Source organism: Peromyscus eremicus, chromosome 15 (assembly GCF_949786415.1).
Source record: "Peromyscus eremicus chromosome 15, PerEre_H2_v1, whole genome shotgun sequence".
Taxonomy (NCBI): domain Eukaryota; kingdom Metazoa; phylum Chordata; class Mammalia; order Rodentia; family Cricetidae; genus Peromyscus; species Peromyscus eremicus.
This window is the reverse complement of record NC_081431.1, coordinates 11,613,624-11,633,451: the sequence shown is the minus strand read 5'-3', so window position 1 is coordinate 11,633,451 and position 19,828 is coordinate 11,613,624. Positions and strand designations below refer to the sequence as shown.

The 19,828-nt window shown below is 47.7% G+C and overlaps 2 protein-coding genes across 2 annotated transcripts in view; one reads left to right on the top strand and one right to left on the bottom strand.

Moving 5' to 3' along the window:
* Positions 1 to 17,307: 17,307 nt before the first annotated feature.
* LOC131925203 (uncharacterized) lies at positions 17,308 to 18,640 on the bottom strand. Its single transcript, XM_059280491.1, has one exon. The coding sequence runs from the start codon at positions 18,144 to 18,146 to the stop codon at positions 17,442 to 17,444; it is 705 nt and encodes a 234-aa protein (XP_059136474.1). The 5' UTR covers positions 18,147 to 18,640; the 3' UTR covers positions 17,308 to 17,441.
* Dusp10 (dual specificity phosphatase 10) overlaps positions 18,599 to 19,828 on the top strand; it is a 40,762-nt gene continuing 39,532 nt past the window's right edge. Inside the window, exon 1 of the mRNA XM_059280490.1 lies at positions 18,599 to 18,874. The gene's annotated coding sequence lies outside the window, so the exon portion shown is untranslated. The remainder of the gene's footprint in view (positions 18,875 to 19,828) is intronic.

Below are 19,828 nucleotides of genomic sequence, written 5' to 3'. Positions count from 1 at the left end.
TGTTTTTATTCTTGTTGGCTTCGTTTTATCTGAGACAGGGTCTCGTTATGCAGCTCAGCCTGGTCCTGAGCTCAGGATCCTCTACCTCAGCCTCCTGTGTGCTGAGTGACAAGGGTGTGCCACCGTGTCTGACTTGTCAACCAGCAATCCTACGATATGACACAGGATTACGATGGCTGAACGAGGCCATGCAAATAAAGTGTTTAACACCGTGCCTGACCACCAAAGATGACAGGAAACTGTGGGCTCTTATTGCTGTGGCTACTCTTGGTTCCCAAAGCATCAGGTGCTGCGAAGTAAGGGGCCAAGGCTGATGTGAAATTATAAGAAAGCAGAGGACTAAAGGGTGAGAGTAAGACCCAGCTCCACCCTGTGAACAGCGCAGAAGTCTGGGGTAGGTGCACAAGCATGCCATTTCTCTCCCCGCACAGTCAGGATGGCATTACACTGTGACGTCAGGACAGAGCAGAGTAGCCAATGATCAAGGAACTGAGTGGGAGTAGGCAAGAGCCCATCCTGCCGTTCTTCTGCCCCATGGGCTCCTGATGAGATTTGAACCATTTTAGAGTACAAAAGAAAGACTAAAACTTGTCAAGCAGGTCAGGGGCTCCCAGCCATCACCTAGACAGCAGTCACACTAAGTGAACACATAAATGTCTAAATTTTAAATGAAGTAATAAGAATAAACATCACTCATTTATATTCATTGTTGTTTGTTTGTTTTTCAGGATGGCATCTCACGTTGAAGCTCTGGCTGTCCTGGAACTCACTCTGTAGACCAGGCTGGCCTTGAACTCAGAGATCAGCCTGCCTCTGCCTCCCAAGTGCTGGGATTGAAGTGTGCCAGTACACCCAGCTCAGTCATTCATTTATTTTTTGCTGTTGTGTTTTTAACATTAAGGGGAAGGAGAAAACTACAGTTCTGAGAGGCTTAGTTGTGGGGACAGGTTCTGAGACATGCATCTTGTTAGGCCATTGTGTTATCATGTAAACATCAAAAGACAGGTGCTTAGAACATTAGGCGATATAATCTCATGATTGTTTTATATATATATATATATGTATATATACATATATATATATATAAATAAAACAATTGTGTGTGTATGTGTGTGTGCGCGCATGTGCACGCACGCACACATGCAATATAATCTCATGATGTAAACCTAACAGACTCTAAGATCACCTAGGAGACACAACTCTGGGCGTGTCTGTGAGGAAGTTTCCAGACTATTTTAACCCTCCTTAGATGTGGGCAGCATCTTATCATTGGCTAGGATCCTGGGTGAACAAAAAGGGAAGTTAACTGAGCACCAACATTCATCTCTCTCCTCTTCTTGCCTGCAGACTTAGTGTGACGAGCAAGCTGCCCCATGCTGACACTGCTGTGACTTCCCCGCTGTGATGGACTGTACCCTCAAATTATACAAGCCAATCCCTTCTTTCAGGAAGTTACTTTTGTTGGGTATTTCATCATAGCCATGAGAAAAATAACTAATGTCAGTCTTTGGGACCAACATGATGTATGTGGTCCCTTATTGACTAAATGGCCTTATATGATGCATAAAAGACACAGAGCCCTGGTAGGGAGGAACTTCCTGGTTGTGAGCTGAGCGCTTGGAGTTCATCAGAAGGAGATTAGCAAACCCCAGCTGCCTGGGGGTGGGGGGCAGTGGCTGCTTCTACCAGTCAAGTCAGGAAGGTATAGTTGGTAGCTATGTATCCATAGTCCTCAAGAGAACAGCCACAGGCAAGCATCTCTGTAGCTGAACACTGTGGCAGAGATGAGGCAGGGCCAGGAGTTCCCCTCCAGAAACAATAACAGAAAACAGTTTTTTGACACAGGGTCTCACTATGTAGCCCTGGCTAGCTTGGAACTTACCATGTCTATCAGGCTGGCCTCAAACTCACAGACATCTGCCTGCCTTTGCTTCCTGAGTGCTGAGATTCAAAGCATGGACCATGATGCACGGCAAAAATTAATTTTTGTAGCCATCAAATACTCATTGTGCACCCCCTTGGTTCCAGACTCCCCTGTAAGTATTGCGTCAGGCAGTCAGGGTTGAACATATAACCTTCCCCTTGTGGAAGTTTAATCTGTGCAAAGAGAATCACTGAGCAAGCAAAACAAAAAAAAACCAAAAAACAAAAAAAAAAAGCCAGATGATGCCACTCTGAGGGTAAACACAGAGTTTTCTTAAGAATTACTCAGGAAGCCAAATTGGAATGTGCCTCTGCCTCACAGTACAAAGTATTTGTTCTAGAGTCCATTCAAATACACACCTGGGACTCTCCAGCCCATGCAACCTGGGATCTCAATAATCGAGTGTCTCACAGAGAGCAGGATGTTCGAGTGAGCAGTACTAATAAAGTGGCCTCATTCTGTAACTGACATTACAGTACTTAGTGGATCGCCTGCTTCCACAGGCATTTTGATAGTGAGTTTATTTCAAACACAGAAATCACACAGTATAAGCAAGAGACATGAGCCAGAAATGGGCCTCTCTGGTATTGACATGTCACTAGCCTCTCTTGTCCTCTTGAGTGGTATGTCTCGTTTCCTTAAGTTTCCTTTGCCTTTCTTGGGAAAAGAGCAGGCTGCCGAAGGCAATGTCCAAGCTCCCTTTCCCTTGGGACATCCTCATTCTGTTAGGTCCCATGAAGAAATTACGTGGAGAGGTTGGAACAGAGATCGGAAGGTGGCTACGTGCAGGGCACATGCAGAGGCAAAGCTGCTAAAGTATTCTGGTTTCTTGTCTCTCGTGGAGCCCGGGTACTCAGACTCTCGGGCCAGTCACTTGAGAGCTCATTTGTCCAGTTCCCATGATCTCGTGACGGACATGGTGGCCTCTCAGCATGTTGTACATTGGGAGCCACACGTACAACTCAAATTTACATCAGCAACCTGGACGTGTTTCACATCTACAGCAACCTTCGGTGTTTCAGCATTGAACCTGGTTTTCACTAGAGTCGGCAACTCTTCCCACTCCTTCTGTGTCTTATTTTGAAATGCAGATAGGACCCCGGATAACCGGATGCTTCCATTTGTCCTCTGCTTGCTCGTGTGCATACTCTTCCCTCTGTGACCTGCTCTCTCGTTGCCCATGCTTTTTGCTTTTTTTCTCTCTGTATGATCTGACACATCACTCCCTAGGAGAAGGCTGGAAGATGCCTCCATGACTTGGGTGTATATTACCTAGCTTTGGGGGATTTGTGGTGATATTCGTAATCTAAGAAATAAAGCTTGCCTGAAGATCAGAGGACAGAGCTAGCCACAGAGTTAAACATAGAGGTCAGGCAGTAGTGGCACACACCTTTAATCCTAGTGCTTGGGAGGCAGAGATCCATCTGAATCTCTGTGAGTTCAAGGTCACCCTGGGATACATGAGATTGACTCAGTCTACGAGAGAAACAGAGCCAGGCAGTGGTGACACACACCTTTAACCCCAGTATTTAAGAAGCACACATGCCAGCCGGGCGGTGGTGGCGGCGGCGGCGGCGGCGGCGGCGGCGGCGGCGGCGGCGCACGCCTTTAATCCCAGCACTCGGGAGGCAGAGCCAGGTGGATCTCTGTGAGTTTGAGGCCAGCCTGGACTACCAAGTGAGTTCCAGGAAAGGCGCAAAACTACACAGAGAAACCCTGTCTTGGGGGAAAAAAAAAAAAAAAAAAAAAAAAAAAGAAGCACACATGCCATTAATCCCAGCACCAGAAATGGCTGGGCAGAGAACGGCATATAAGGAGTGGGGAGACAGGAACTAGAGACCCTTTCAGCTGAGGACTGGGAGGCATTCAGTCTGAGGGCTTGAGGAGGCAGGAGCTTCTCTTTTTGGCTGAGGAGTTAGCGAGGTGAGAAGTGGCTGTGGCTTGTTCCCTCTGATCTTTCAGCTTTCACCCTGATATCTGGCTCCGGGTCTTTATTATAAGACCATTTAGGATTTGTGCAACAGGAGTTCCTGTCTCAGGATGAATCTTTTTAAACTTTCCTATTGTAGTGGTAGTTTTGTAGGAGAAGCTTCACAGAGTTTTAAGATATGAAAACCTGGACTTAGAAGTCAAGAACTCTTAAAATGAGGAGTGGCTAGCTGCAACTCACTTTTCCTTTCCAACTGGGAGACTGTGGGTAACCGAGGGTTCGTTCTGAGGGAGAAATCAGATGTAGACACACCAGGAAGGGCTCTTGCTCTGGGGAAGGAGAAAGCTCACCCTTTCCCTGAACGTCTTCCTTTCTGATCTGCAGAATAAGCATATACACAAACATCGTTGTGAAGATCCAGAGAGAGAATGCGTAGAAAGCATTTTACAGAAAGAGCAGTGACAGCATCCGCCAGAGCTATCGGTAAGCTTCCCATCTTCTAAACCCCAAGCCAGCTCAAGGCAGGAAGTTCTATCCCACGGAGGATACAATATTTAACAACTGCCGAGGCATCCACCAATCACACTGCACCTTGACCTAATCAAAGCGAAAGCTATGAAGAGACAAAATGCTCCCAGCAGCTCTGCTCATGCCCACAGCACTCTTCCAAAGGGACTAGTGGACTGTCTGTCATGCGGAGATACTCAGAGAGTGGATTTAAAACGTTGTTTAGTGAACTAGGGAGATGCCTGACTGAGAAAAGGACAAATGTGAGGACCTGAGTTTGAATCCTAAGAACCCATGTAAGACTGGGCATCTATAATTCAAACTCTCCCGTAGAGAGATGGGAGGTAGAGACAGGAGAATCCCCGGAAGTTCCCCGGCTGTGTAGCCTGGCATGTGCTTCTCAGTGACAAAAAAACAAAAAACAAAAAAACAAAAAGAACGAAGAGACACTGTGTCAAGGTGGAAGGCAAGGACTGATGCTTGAGTTCTTTCTCTGGTTGCACATACACAGGCACACACACACACACACACACACATTCACACTCTCTAAGTTGTGAAGCTTTACTTCATACACATTTTCAGGGGCAATTCCATTGTACAAGAAGCTGTTACCTCTTTTCCCAAAGCTTTCTTAGGGCCCTGTGGTCCAGCCATGCCCTACTTGACTCCCTAGTCAAGTACCTTTCTGTTTGTCCAAGCTCCGTGCCAGGTGCCAGTCCCTGAACACAGGCAGCCTCTTTTCCCTTACCTGAGTTACAGATTCATTAACCCAGACTTTCTCAAAATGTTATTATTAGAACTTTAATCACCCATGTCCTCCTTTCAAGTTCTTTCTAAAATTAATTTCTGGCAATAATAATTATGTCAGTCAGGGGCCAGCCAAATATACCTGTGGCCCCTGGGCCACATCAAGACGGGAGTTTCCAGCCATCATCCATTTTTTAGCTCCAAACGGTTGTGCCACTTTCTCCACACCTGCTCCCCTCTCTCTGCCCTACAGCGGTGAAGTAGCAGGTGGGTCTGTCTTCTCCTCTAGGGTGGGCAGAGTCTGTAAATTATGTCCGAGGTGAACTCAGACAACAAAGAAATGGTAAATAAATCAGGGTTAAGTCAAGGGCAGAACTCAAAATGGCAGTGGCTTTGCCGGGGCCCCCACGAGGAAGGTAATGGTGAAGCTGGAAGAGAGAGAAACCAGGGAAACTTCACAAAGAACAGCTGACAGAGAGCTTAGATGGTGGCAGGATTCTTAATTTGAAAGATGTTCTTAGCCCACAAAGGGAGTGGGCACTCTTAGGAGGTGTGGTCTTGTTGGAGTAGGTGTGGTCTTGTTGGAGGAAGTGTGTCACTGTGGAGGCGGGCTTTGAGGTCTCTCATGTGCTTGGGCCACGCCCAGTGAGACAATTTACTTCCTGTTGCCTTTGGATCAAGATGTAAGGGTTATCAGCTTCACCAACATGTCTGCCTGCGTGCTGCCTTGCTTCCCACCATGAGATAGTGGGCTAAACCTCTGAACTGTAAGCAAGACACCCCAGTTAAATGTTTTTCCACGTAAGACTTGCCGTGGTCCTGGTGTCTCTCACAGCAACAGAAACCCTAAGATAGCACTACTGTTTTGAATGTGCTCTAGGAGAACACTGATGAACACACAAGACTGGGTTAAAGAATGGTAAATCCATTTCAATAAAGGCCTGCCAGTCTTCTAGTTGCCACGATCTCCCACCTCTTTACTGGAACTTGCCTCCATCCATTCACACAGCACAGCCTTAAGATGCAAGACCACCTTGACTATAGTCAGGCAGTATTTTACTGGCCCTCCTTCCATTGGCCCTGGTCAACATGAGGTCAACCAGACTGACTCTGTCTGTCTTGTCATTGTTTATTCATCCAACAAACATGTAATGGGTGTCTGCTATTTTCAAATCTCTGGGCCTGGTGTTAGAGTTAGAATTACCTTTTTTTTTCTAAAAAAATGTATTTATTTTTATCATATGTGAATAAATGAATGTCTGCACGTATGTGGGTATGCTTGTCTGTTGCTCTCAGAGGCCAGAAGAGGGGCTTAGGTCCCTTGGAACTGGAGTTACAGGTGACTATATGTGCTGGGAACTGAACCTAGGTCCTCTATAGGAACAGCAAGTGCTCTTAACTGCTGTGCTAACCCTCCAGTCCCACAATTTTTAACCAAGGCGTAAGGAATTGAGGTGATTGACAAGAACACTGGCTCACCTGTGAAGGGAGCAACACCCATGAAAACTCAGAGATCAAAGAAAGGGTAAAGGCCAGTGGTTCCCTGGAGGGTGGGAGGTGGCTTCTGAGCTGCTCCAGATATTTACATGGAATATTAGGAATCACCGAGGGAGTGTTCAGGGGAATAGAGTGCTCAGATTTGGGTAGACAGCCCTCTGGGGGATAACTGTAATACAGCGTGTGTCTGTGTCAGACAGTAAGAGCTAAAGAAAATCCTAAAGTGACGAAACTGAATTGGTGATAACGAGGGTGGAGAGAAGTGGATGATACAGGAGGACATGAACTTGGCTGAGCCGCTGGTCAGGGAGGTCAAAGAGAAGAGGACAGACTTCCCTCCTCCATATTTCTGCCTCCGTGCCCTGGTGGAAAGGGACAGCAAAGCCACCCACATCAGAGTGAAGAAGGGAAGCAAGTCTGAGGCTGGACTCCAGCTGATGATGTCTCCTGGGTACTGCAGTGCATGTGGTAGTAGGCAATTGTATGGATCGGTGTTCCTCTGAAGAGCCCGTTCTGCACACTCTAACAGAATACAGAGCCCTGCCGGAAGGTGAGGTGACCTGCTGTGAGTCTGAGAGGGAGGAAACCACCTCAGCTGAGCTATAGGTCTGCTTAGTGATTGTATTCATTCCTCTGTCATCACTGTGACTGTGTATCTGACAAGAAGCGTCTTAGGGAAGGATAGACTTTTATCAACTCCCAGTTTTGTGATGGAATACATTGTGGCTGGGATGTTCTCTAGCATGTTCAGACTATTTTCACTGCCTGGACCCCTTTCCCTCCTAAACCCCCCACAGTGACCAGTCATTTCATCTAGGTAATCCCCCCCACACACCACAAGTTTTTCCAAACCCTCCAAACAACACCACCAGCTAGAGTCCAAATCTCCAAACCCATGTGTCTCTGGGATGTGTGTCGCACATGAACTGTAACAGTCATGATGCTTCTTTGCAGTCAGACACTAGCTCCTTCTCTGATGTCTCGACTTGAAGAAGCCAGGGTCCAGGTGAAGAGTCAAGAGAGCCGTCAGCACATGGCATCCTTCTCTTACTGGCCCAATGATGTTAGAGTCTTTATTTTCTCAATGGCCATTTTCTCCCCTTAACATTTGGCTACATTTTCCCCACCTTTTCTTCTCATCAAACAGGGCCCCTCCCTCTCAAAGGCTAAGGAACCCCCAGGCCTGCTTTGCCATCCACCCATTCTGCTTCCATGTAGTCCTTGATGCTGGTAATGGCCTCCTCCTCACTTCTATTTCATGCATTCTCCATCAACACACTCCTCATCCCATCCTCCTGCGTGCTCAAGTCCTCCATTCCGAAAGAAGACAGAGGAAAGGGCCTGCAGGGACTCCTCTGCCTCCATGGAGCTAGCTCTTCAGTGACCTCCTCTGTCTCACTAGAGTTTCTTGAAGAGTCCTTGCTGCTCTTCATGTCCTCACTTCTCTGCCGCTCTAGAGCTGTTCTCTTGGAGAATCCCTCCCCTTGCACGTATGCTTCTTAGCAGCCCTTAGCCAAGTGCACCAGTGCCTCCCTCCTCCTGTGTGTGTGTGTGTGTGTGTGTGTGTGTGTATGTGTGTGTGTGTGTGTGTGTGTGTGTGTAGACCAAAGGTTGATGACCAGTATCTCCTTAAATCACTTCTCCACTTTGTGATTTAAGGATTATTAGCACATATTAACTATACAAAACAATGGGTTCCATATGTTTTCATGCACATACATAATGCATTGCGTGTGTGTGGGGGTCTCTCAGTGAACTTGGAGCTCACTCTTATGCTACTCTGGTTCTGAGGATTTGAATCCAGGTCCTCATGCTTGCATGACAAGCACTTTATAGAGTCCTCTCCCCATTGTCTCTAAAGACTTCTTCCCAATTTTCCATACATAAGGTCTCCCCTTCCACAAGTGCCTGGAAGCCATGACCACTGTGATTTTTTTCCAGAACTGTTATTTCAAGTATGTTCCCTGTAAGTAATTTCAGTCTTCTCAAAGAAAGCTTTACTGCACGCTTTGTACATGCTAAGAATAGGCATGGAAAAGGCACTCAAGAGACGTGAACTATAACAGGGGTCAACCAGACAGTATCCCAACCAGCTACTGCCAACACTTTGTAGAGCGGTACAGTATATATTTAAGCAAATAAATATGATGGGCTGTTTTATATTGAGCCATCTAGCAGACATATTTTGTACTTTATTATTTCTTAATTAAGACTAGTTACGGTTTAAGTGGTTAACCACTTAAGCTGGCTACTGGCTTCCTATCCAATAGTGTGGATTTAGATAAAACCCATATAGTATGTGGACCAGCAACATCAAGGTCACCATCAAGAGGTCTGGAAAGTGTCTCAGGGGTGAGGTGTTTGCATATCTTGTGCAAAGCCCTAGGTTTGATTCCTAGTACTGAAAAAAAATTTTTTTTAATTACTGTAATATTAGATGGAAAAATGTAGAACCTCTGGTGTCACTCCTGACTTATATAGGGTCCCCTGATGATCTAGGTGATATGGATTCACAACACACCCTCATGGTTGGGCATGGTCGCACATGCCCGGTGGGACCTAGTCACTTCCCAGTCAAAACATCTCGTGTGACCAGGACACTGTGGCTTTGCGTGATTGCGTAATGCATGCAGTACAACCATGTGATCTACGCGCATGCGTGGAATAGTCACATGGGCCTGTGTGCGTAGGCGCGGCCCAGCCTTTGCCGCCATGATTCCCCGTCCCACTTCACCCACATGTCTTTCCGCAGGCCTGTGCACATCTGTCCTCCCTTATCTTAATAAAACTCTTCTTAGTGGATTCTGTTGTGTTTTGTGACTTTTCCTTGCAGGGTAAGAGCTGTGCAAAAACCAACACTAGGTTCATTTAGGGTTGGAGAGACACAGGCCCAGATAGTGGACCAGTAGCTTCCAGTGGAGCAGAACCCAAGGAGGATGTAGACGAATACTGTATTCATAGCCACACACACTGCACACCCCCACGAGAGAGCTGGGGAAACAGGGACATTAAGAGGCTTTGAAAATAGAGGGAGTTCTGCTTGGCTGTTTGCCTTCCTGAACCCTGATCCCCGCCAGAGTAATCCAGTGTGTGGGCCCCTATGCTGAGAATTACAAAGACTCCACAGCATGCCAATTAACCTGGGGAAGCAGAAGTAATGAGAACTAGCAACAATAAGATGTCAATAGTAATACCAGGACTTAAAGTGGCTTTCCTTAATGCATGCTATAAAATTGGGAAAGCAATCTGTACTTAACTGTGGGAACTCCTAACAGGTTCAAAACTCAGAATGCTTAGGTACAGATCAGATGTGCACTTGGGGAAAGGAAAATATTTCTATCTTCCTTCCCTCAGGCAGAATAGGCACAAACCAGAGACTGCGAAATCTATCTGTACTTATCTGTCTGCTCTTCAGATTGCCTCAGAATCCCACAGCCAGAAAGCTCCCCTGGATTTCCTACTTTCCCTTAACAAATGGTAGAGAGAAGTGTTTGTTTTCTGTATCAGTCCTAAGTTTGGTAAATGTATCTTTATCATCCCTTCAGGGTAGTTTTAAACTCCTGAAAATAAAAAATGGTTAAGGAACTCAGTTAAGTACTCTTTAGTAGGGCAGGGCAGGAATGAAGGACAGAATACAATGTTTATATTTTAGGGTTTATTGTGCCGCCAAAGGGGACAAAGGAGGAGTTGGGATGAAACAGTCAGTGGAACGCTTGAAAAGAAAGAAAGAAAGGAAGAAAGAAAGAAAGAAAGAAAGATGATAGACCTCTCTCTCTCTCTCTCTCTCTCTCTCTCTCTCTCTCTCTCCCTCTCTCCCTCTCTCCCTCCCTCCTTTTCTCTCCTCTTCCATGGATTGGCTTTTGCCATATGAAGGATGGCAAAACTCAAAGGAATCCGTAGGGTAGGGAGGTCAGCCACCAGGCTCGCAGCCTAGGAAAGTCAAGGTTGGGATTGAACTCAAATGCCTTCTGGCAGAACCCCCCTTGCAGAGGGAGATCAGTCTTTTGACTCAGGCGGACACTGGTCTTATTGGATAAGGCTCACCCACATTCTTGAGAATGTTCTCTTTACTCAAAGTCCATCAATTCAAATGTTAATCTTGTCCCCAAACATCCTCACAGAAACAAGCTGAGTCACATCTGCTCACATATCTGGGCTCTGGGGGCCTGTCAAGTTAACACATGTGTTTAAACACCTAGAGTAGTGGTTTTCAACTTTCCTAATGCTGTGACCCTTTCATACAGTTCCTCATGGTGTGCTGACCCCCAACCATAAAATTGTTCTCATTGCTACTTCATAAATGTAATTTTGCTACTGTTACGATTCGTAATGTAAATATCTGATATGCAGGATGTATTTTCATTGTTACAAATTGATCCAAAACAGTTGGGACTCACAGGTTGAGAACCAATGATCTAGGGGAAATTGGCACTGGCTTGAACTTGTGGAGGGAAAACCTCTGCATCCTTACAAAGGTTAGGCACAGGGTTTCATCTTTGGACTTCTAGGTTAGGGGAGAGTGACTCTGAGCATGTCCTTGAATGTCTCTCGGCATTAACCCCCTCAACTTTCCTAGAGGCCTATTTTTGGCCTCTTTCATCTAGAAGTCCTGGGTCTAAAAGTGGTGACTGCCATCTGAATCAGGACACTCTCCCTAAAAAGCCCTCCTCCCTCCCCTACAGCGGAGTCCCACTGTCTGCTGAGAATGGTCACACTGAGCTTCAGGAACAAGAATGCTTAATTGCCAAGGACTCAACAGACCTGTCACCAGACCCCATTCTAGTCAGTTTGGCTTAGGAAACCAGCGGTTCTGGGGTTGACACCATTTCCTTCTGCTTGCACACTCCTTGCCTTCTCTGTTCTCAAGCATACCCTTCCTAACGCCACCACCGATGTTAAGAAAATGAAAACCTCCAATCAAAGCTCCGTGTGAGCCAGCCTTCTGCTGCTGTGACAAACTTCCTGTGAGAATCAGTTTGAAGGTGAGGGGCTGTCTGGCCCCTGGTCTCAGGGGTTTCAGGGCATCATAGTCAATTGACTTGACTACACATTGTTTCTGGACCTGTGGTAGATTACATCACAGTGGGGAGGGAAGCTGCTCACTGCACAGTGGCCAGGAGGCAAAGACAAGAAGACGAAAGGAATGGACACAAAATATACCCTTTAGTGGCCCACTCCTAATAATCTATACACTACAACTGGGCTCCACCCCCTAAAGTCTCTACTACCTCCAAGTTACTCCAGTAAGAGAGTTAATCTGAATAAGAGGTCAGAACCTTCATGTTCCAATCACCTAAGCAAAGCTCTTAGGACTTCCAGAAGACCAGTGGAAAAGAAACAAACAAACAAACAGACAGACAACTTTTTAAGAGTTGACTCAAGGTACCCTGGCAGTCTGGAGGCTAAGGGTTAAGGAAGACATCCACAAAAGCAAGAAGAGGACGGGTTAAATAGCTCAGGGGGCTTGCACACAGCTGCCCTGTATCTCTGGTCTCACAGGCTAGTTCTGCCGCTTTCTGGCTGGATGAGTCTGGGTAAATCACTTAGCCTTTGCTCTTGCCACATCCTCATCTTCAAATGAAAGCCACTTTAACACTGACACTAACGTGGAGATTTAAAGGAGTCCATGTTTGTAAATAATCACAACGCTGCTCAACCCCCATGAATGTGGTCCCTTGGCATGGGGACTGAGTTTAGATCGGGTAAAAGGACAGGCAGGGAAGCCTGTGCCTGTAACCCATGCTGACGGACAGAGACAGGCAGATCCTGGAGGCTCACTGGCCAGCTTGTCTGTCTGAAGCCCTGAGCTCCTCCAGGGTCACTAAGAAATCCTAACCTGCAAAAGCAAGGTTGAGAAGTGAGATACGAAAATATCCCAGGGGTTGGAGGGATGGATGGCTCAGCAGTAAGAGCACTTGCTGCTCTTCCAGAGAACCTGGATTCCATTCCTAGCACCTACACAGCCCAATTCACAACCGTCACAACTCCAGTCCAGGGAATCCAATGCCCTTCTCTGGCTTCCATGGGCTCCAGGCATGCACATGATGCATATATATGTACATCCAGACAAAATATCCACACACACAAAATAAAAAAAATACCCAAATGTTCACTTCTGACCTCCACACATGCCCTCAGATGAACACACCCTTATATGAGCAGGCATGCACACACAATAGAGAAATTTTGTGGTATTAGATTTGGCTCCATAACTAAGGTAACTTACAGGAGAGTTTATTTGGGTTCACGCTTCCAAAGGGATAGACGTCCATCATGACAGGCAGAGACACGACAGCAAGCCGCAAGCTTGGCAGGAACAGGAAGTTGAGAGCTCACATATTTAACCACAAATATACAACAGAGGAGACAGGAAGTGGAGCAAGGCTTTAAAAACTCTCAAAGCCTACCCTAGTGATGCACTTCCTCTGGCAAGGCTGCACCTCCCCATAAAGTCTCCAAGCAGAGCCACCAACTGGAGACCAAGCCTCCAAATGTTTGAGCCTGTGAGGGACACGTCTCATTTAAACCAGCCCCGAAATAGCTCAGTGTACATAAGTATTTCACAAGCCGAAAAGAAAACCTTGCAACCCCTGTTCTCAAGCACTTTGAGGTTGGGATATTGAGCCTGCTCTGTTTACGAACTTAATCTTAGCAACTCTTGCTTGCCTGCAGGTGTAGCATTTTCTTTAGATGTCCCAGTGTGCTCTAATGTGCTCTGTTGTCTTTACAAGCCAAGCATCAGCTGCCCTGACTGTGAAGCTCTAGGGTTAGGAGAAGCGCCTCGGAACTCATGCTTGCACAGTGAAGCACTTTACCCACTGGGCCATTTTCCCGGCCCTCATTTATGGTTCGGAAAGATTTTATTTTTAAATGTGTGTGTGTGTGTGTGTGTGTGTGTGTGTGTGTGTGTGTGTGTGTGTGTACACGAGTGAAGGTGTCTGTGGAGGCCAGACAAGCCTCTGGAACTAGAGTTCAATTTGGTCACATGCTGTCATAAGTGCTGGGGACTGAACTCAGGTCCTCTGTGGGAGCAGCAAGTATTCTTTAGCTACTGAGTCATCTCTCCAGTTCCGTCATTTATGTCTTATATAAACCTTTATACACAGGCCCAGAGGTGATAGTATAAACATTTTTAACACACCTGTATTTTGAAATTCGCACTTGTGACATCATATTGGTGATCAAAATGTGTTTAATTTGGGAGCATTTTGGATTTTCAGATTAAGAATGCTCAACCTGTGTTAGAGCTGGATCGAGTCCCAGGGTGGTTAGCAATGCCCACAGCACATGTTTCCCTTCCAGTGTCCTCCCTCGGTCCTCAGTGAAGTCACACTCAGTACTGAGACTAGTCCTGGCAGTGATTTCCAAGGATGAAACGTAATTGCTCAGTTTGGTGATGGGGGAAATGTGGACAGGCTTTGGTGTGGCGACACATGATAATAATTAGAAGCCGTCAGTTACAGCTGAGGTACTGCCAGCAGCCCATGGCTAGTACATTGGGTATATGATCATGACCCTTGGGCCTAGTCAGAATACTCTTCTGATGAAGAGGAGATATTTGTGACATCACAAGTCAGGGGCAGTCTGTGGAGCAGAAGCAAAGGCAGCTTTAGAGAAGGAGGTCTTGCCGCCTAAGTGAAGACAGGGAGCTTAGGACTCCCCTGTCCAGCTAGTCACCTCTGTGTGGCCAGCGGAGGCCAGGCTTGAGTTTTGAAAAGATGTCTGGGGCCAAGTTCCAATATCAAACATGGTTTGGGCTATGTCTTCTCTATTCTTTGGGTCTCTAATCACCTTACAGGTAACCTGATTTCAGAGGTTCAAAAACAACAGAGACAGAGATGTCAGACTGTCTTTAAAAGAAAGACTGTTTTGTGGTCTCTTGAGTAAAACAGTCCCCCTCCAGATCTGTAGATCTATCCACCTGTGTCAAGGGTGGGATGGGGTGAGGTCAGGTCACAGAGACCCACAGCAGGTCTCACCCCCTTAGATCATCCTAAGTGATGGCGCAGAGAGGCTCTGAAGTCCTGGTGTAGTGATCTTTGGCATCCACATGGCTTCAGATTAAAGCAGGTTCTAGAATGGTGTCATCCAGCAGAACTAGGCAGAGTAAGTAAGTCATTTTAAGTGATCCACTAGTCACATTTGAACTAAAAGATGAGTGAAATTTATTTATTTATTTGTTTATTTTGGTTTTTCAAGACAGGGTTTTTCTGTCCTGGATCTTGCTCTGTAGACCAGGCTGGCCTTGAACTCACAGAGATCGGCCTGGCTCTGCCTCTGGAGTGCTGGGATTAAAGGCGTGCACCACCACCACCCAGCTGTGGAATTTATTTTAATGACATGTTATTTAACGCAGCACATCCAAAACGTAAGCAATCCACACATACTGTGACATCCTTTATATGTTTCACAAGTTTTCAAAATCCAAAGTGTGTCTTTCTCAACGTGTCTCAGTTCCAACTGACCACTTTTCAAATGTGCCAAGTCATGTGTAAGTGGCCACCACAATGAAACACAGGGTCTTTTTCTGAGTTACAAATGTTTGCTACTCACAGTAGTGAAGACATATATTTGGGCCTCCGGGGCTAGAACTTGCTCTAATGCACAAGGTCTCAGACTAATCCTGCCTCTGCAGTTAAAAACAACTGGACTTCCCACTGTCCCCCAGTCTGAGAAATCAAGACTAAGAGAGCCTCTGGTGAGGGTCTGGCCTGTTTCCAAGATGGTGCTTGTTACTATGTAATCGGGAGGAAATAAACACTATGTGTGCACGTGGCAGAAAGGACAGAAGCAAGAATTCGCAATCATTCACAAAAGCTGTGCCCTCATTACATCATCAGTTCAGAAAGGTGTCTACCCCTTGATACTATCTCATTAAGGCATTTAAACTCAACAGGTGAATAGATCTTCAGTGCCATTTCCTCCAGGGGCTCCTCCTCGCCTTGCCCTAGGCTGACTTCCATGACCTTATCCTCCTACCTCCTCATTTTCTGTTCCTCAGTACATTCCCTACTTCTTGCTGATTGAATATCACCTTTATCTTGGGATTCAATCTTTTTTTGTTGTTGTTTTTGAGACAGGGTTTCTCTGTGTAGCTTCGGGCCTTTCCTGGAACTCACTCTGTAGCCCAGGATGGCCTTGAACTCACAGAGATCTGCCTGTCTCTGCCTCCTGAGTGCTGGGATTAAAGGCGTGCACCACCACCACCTGGTTTGAGATTCAATCTTGCCAAATTTCCTGTAAGCCTCTCCCCAACTTAATTTCAGAATCTCCAGGAATCTACCTTTTCCTTCAGGATTATTTTGTAGACCTCATTATTCTGCCTTTAGACACCTGGCTTAACCTGTAGACCATGTCTGCCTAAAAGACATGTTTTCTGTTAGCTTCATCCTTCCGCTCCAACACACAGCACAAAGCTCTGGTACAAACCATATGCTCCTTAGAGTTTGTAGGAATAAAGCTACAAACCAACACAAGCTTGTTACAAATCCCAACGGTGATGAAGATTCTTCACTCTTTCTCTGGGAAGAACGTCGAACAGCAAGGCTTTGCTGTGTGTTTGATACAGGCTGTGTTCATGGACTAGGCTGACTGATTCCATGCATTTAAACTTAAAGGCTACATCTCAGAAAGTGTTTTCACATTATGACTCCAAATCAGGAACAAAATCACCTCTCTTATAAAAGCATTGTAGAACAGAGGGTGCAAAAATCTGAACTCTGACTTCTTCCTTGAGTATAAGCTATGCAAATGTGCTGCCTAATTTAAACAGACTCCATGTCTTTGCATATGTTAGTAATCTGGTAATTATTCCACGCTTCAGGTTTGATTGATGATGAGTAGCTTGGTCAGTTTTCCCATTTTTTTTTTCAGCCTGGATGACTTAGATTTTTAGTTAACCAAATTGCAATCATTTATTAGTTTGAAACTATAATAAAATAATCATCTCATTAAATGAATTACTTTCTCACATTAACCCCCTCGGGGTTTTGTGAATCACAATTTACAGGTTATAAGTACCTTTATGCGGAGGCTCCTTCCTTATAAAGCAAACACCCCCCTTCTAATCTCTTTAACCAACAGAGAACCTACCTCACCATCCCTGGTCACTCCCACAAGTATCTTTTCATCCCCTTTTTTTTCCTGGGTGGGGGAATTTATGTTTTATAGATACACAGATAAACACAGGGCATCTGGTTGGACAGACAAAAGTCAGACTCAATACCTAGGATTCAAACCGTAAATAGGGACCCTCCTTCCCTCCAGTAACTGTAATGGGATAGTTTGTGACATTTCGTCTACAAGGCGACTGAGTTTGTCTGGGACCTTTTCTGGTCTCTATGGAAAGTACATACAGCTTAACTTGATAGGCTGACCTTGCTGGTCCTCAAAAGTCTAAGGACCAAATGGTGTGTTCTGGACACTGATGAGCTGGCATTCAGGACTCTGTGTGTGTGTGTGGGGGGGGGATGGTATTTGTGTATTTGGGTTAGAAAAGGGCTACACAATAATCTTTTTGCAACACCAATGTGCACTTGTGTGAAAGAACTCAAGGGAGATCACTGTCAATTGATAGTGGGCCAGCGAAGGTGATGGCTGGAAACCTTCTGCTCCTAGATGGACACTTAATTCAATGGCCAGAGAATGCCTGGGGTCTAAAGCATGCCTTCAAACACTTCCCATTAGTAAGGACAGCTGAACCTTCCACAGAGCAGATAATGTTTTATTCCATTTCAATTATTTCACAGTATGGTCTTCCTCTCTGAGCTAGGAGGGGGTGGGGAGGTATAAAAAGCTCTATTGCTTTAGGATTCTTTGATGCATTTTCGTCATAGTTCATCTAGGCTTTTCCACTCCTTTGAACTCCAGGGTCACTCTTCGGCAGCTTCCCTGATATTTTTCTGGCGAGGTGCTGGCAGGCTTGCTCAGCTTCCCACTTCTCTTCCCCGAACACAGGCTGCGACCAGCGACCCCTCTAAAGGCCAAAGTTCGGGGAACCGGGAGAGCAGGTGTCGGCTCCTCCACGTTCCTCAAACGCCACTCATTCTGGCTGTTCACCCTAGGCTCGGGCTCCTTCCCTCCCGCGCTTGCAGTTCCGGGCTGGCGCTCCTTGGCTCGCCGAGTACCCTGCGTTAGCGAGGGCCGACGGCCCAGCACCGTGGGGCGGATGGACTGCGAGCGCCAAGACACGGCGATCGGGGAGGTGTCAGGGGAAGGCGCCAGGGCCGCGGTGGGCGGGGGTGGGGGCAAGTGCCGGGGCTGTGGCGCTTGCTGGATGCTCGGCGTGCCCGGCCACGCCCAGCCTTGAGGGATGGCGCCCACGCTGCCTCTCAGCACGCGCCCCCAGTGGCCGCCGGAGTAGAGCCAAGCCTCCTCCTCCGCGTAGCTCTCCTGGGTGCCACCTTCGGGTTCCGAGTCGGGCTCCTGCGCACAGGCCGGGGACGGCGGGGGAGTGATCGGGGCACGGAAGTAGGGGAACAGGAGCACGGCGCGCAGCCGCCGCGCGGGAGAGCAGTAGGGCAGCCGAAGAGGCAGCGACATCTGCGGGCCGGGCCGAGCGGGGCTGCGGGGAGGCCAGCCCTGTGCGCGCTCACGTCCCGCGCGGCGCAGTCACGGCCATGGAGGGACCCGGCTTCGAGTCGCCTCCGGCCTCGGGAAAGTTGGCCGGACACTTCTGAGCCCCCACCCGGAGTCACGAGGTGGAATGGAGACCCCGCGAGGCCTGTGTCCGCACCAGGTGGCGTGGGAGGGTCCGGGGCGCCGGAAGAACCAGTTTCAGCCGGAGCGGCCAGCGCAAGCCATTGACACTTCAGTCCGGGGAAGGGTTAACCGCGTCCGTCCTGCCGCCTAGGTTTACATGTAAATAGAGAGCTGCTGCTCCGCGCGGGCCCGGGCTGGCTCTTTTAAGTTTTTGATTGGTTGCCAATGACATCACCGCCCGCGTTCTAACACACCAAACCCACAAGCGCAACTGAGCGGGCCTCCGTCCCGCGGTGAGGCCACGCCTCTTTCTCCGCCCCCTCGACCGCCCATTGGCCACAGGCCACTGTGAGGTAGCGGGCGGCGGTCTCTGGATCCTCATTGGCGCAGTGCGACGTCGCTCGGCGGCAGCCCCGCCCCCTCCGAAGCTTACATTTACGCTGTAGCAAAAGAGAAAGTAACTCTGTGTTGCTGCTGGGGATCAATGAAGCTGAGTGAATGGGGGCGCACTGCGCGAGCGCATAGCTAGAGCGGGCGCCAGATGGTGGAGGGCTGCGCTTATTGATGAAGTAAGTGGAAGTCATCGCGGCCACTCAGAGCCCGAGGCTGGAGGGTCCCGTGTGGTTTGTGTGTGTGTGTGTGTGTGTGTGTGTGTGTGTGTGTGTGTGTGTGTGTGTGAGAGAGAGAGAGAGAGAGAGAGAGACAGAGAGAGACAGAGAGAGACAGAGACAGAGACAGAGACAGAGACAGAGAGAGATCCACATCAGGTAAGGAAGGTCCTAAGGTTTAGGCTCTTGGGTCTGTTTCCCCTGGGATGAAGGGGGAAAATGAGTTTGGGTTCCGTTAAGATGCTTTGTGGCAGTTTTCAAAGCCCAAGGCTTTGCTGATGCTCAGCGGTGGCGAGGAAAGGGGATGCTAAGTGCCCCAGGAGTGGGGAAGGAGCACTCTCTAACCACTTGGTTTTTTCCCTCCAGTCCCTGTTTAGTGGTAGAAGGGAACCTAGTGAGGAACAGGGTAGAGGGAAAGCGCTATTTTTGTGGGAGGTTTCCCCGGGGCCAGGCTGGATGGCTCTGGAGCTATCTGCTGCAAGGATGCAGATCTCGGTGCACATTCTGTGTCTGTGAGCGAGCCGCGCACTCTGTGTGGAGGTGCGGGTCCCAGCCTGTCTCTGGGAACACGTTCTTGGGTCCTGCTCCTAAGGAATGGGCTACTGATCCCGGACATCCCCTACCAGGTAACACAATAGCAAAGACTTTGACTGCATTCGTGGTCTAGCTGGGACACAGTTAAGCTTCTGGAATAGTACTCGCTCTGGAAAAAAAAAAAAAATACTACGCAAGGGAGGCAGGGAGTGAGATGGGGAGGGAGGGAGGAAGGCAGGAGGTTGGATCCTTTGCTCCCATCCAAAGGTGGGTGAGAGAAACCTGAGTCAGCGGGGATATGCCGACCCGGGTGGGTACGTGCTCCTGTGTGTGCTTGTGTGGATTCCGCCGGTGACACTTTGGCTCAGTGTCAGAGAACGG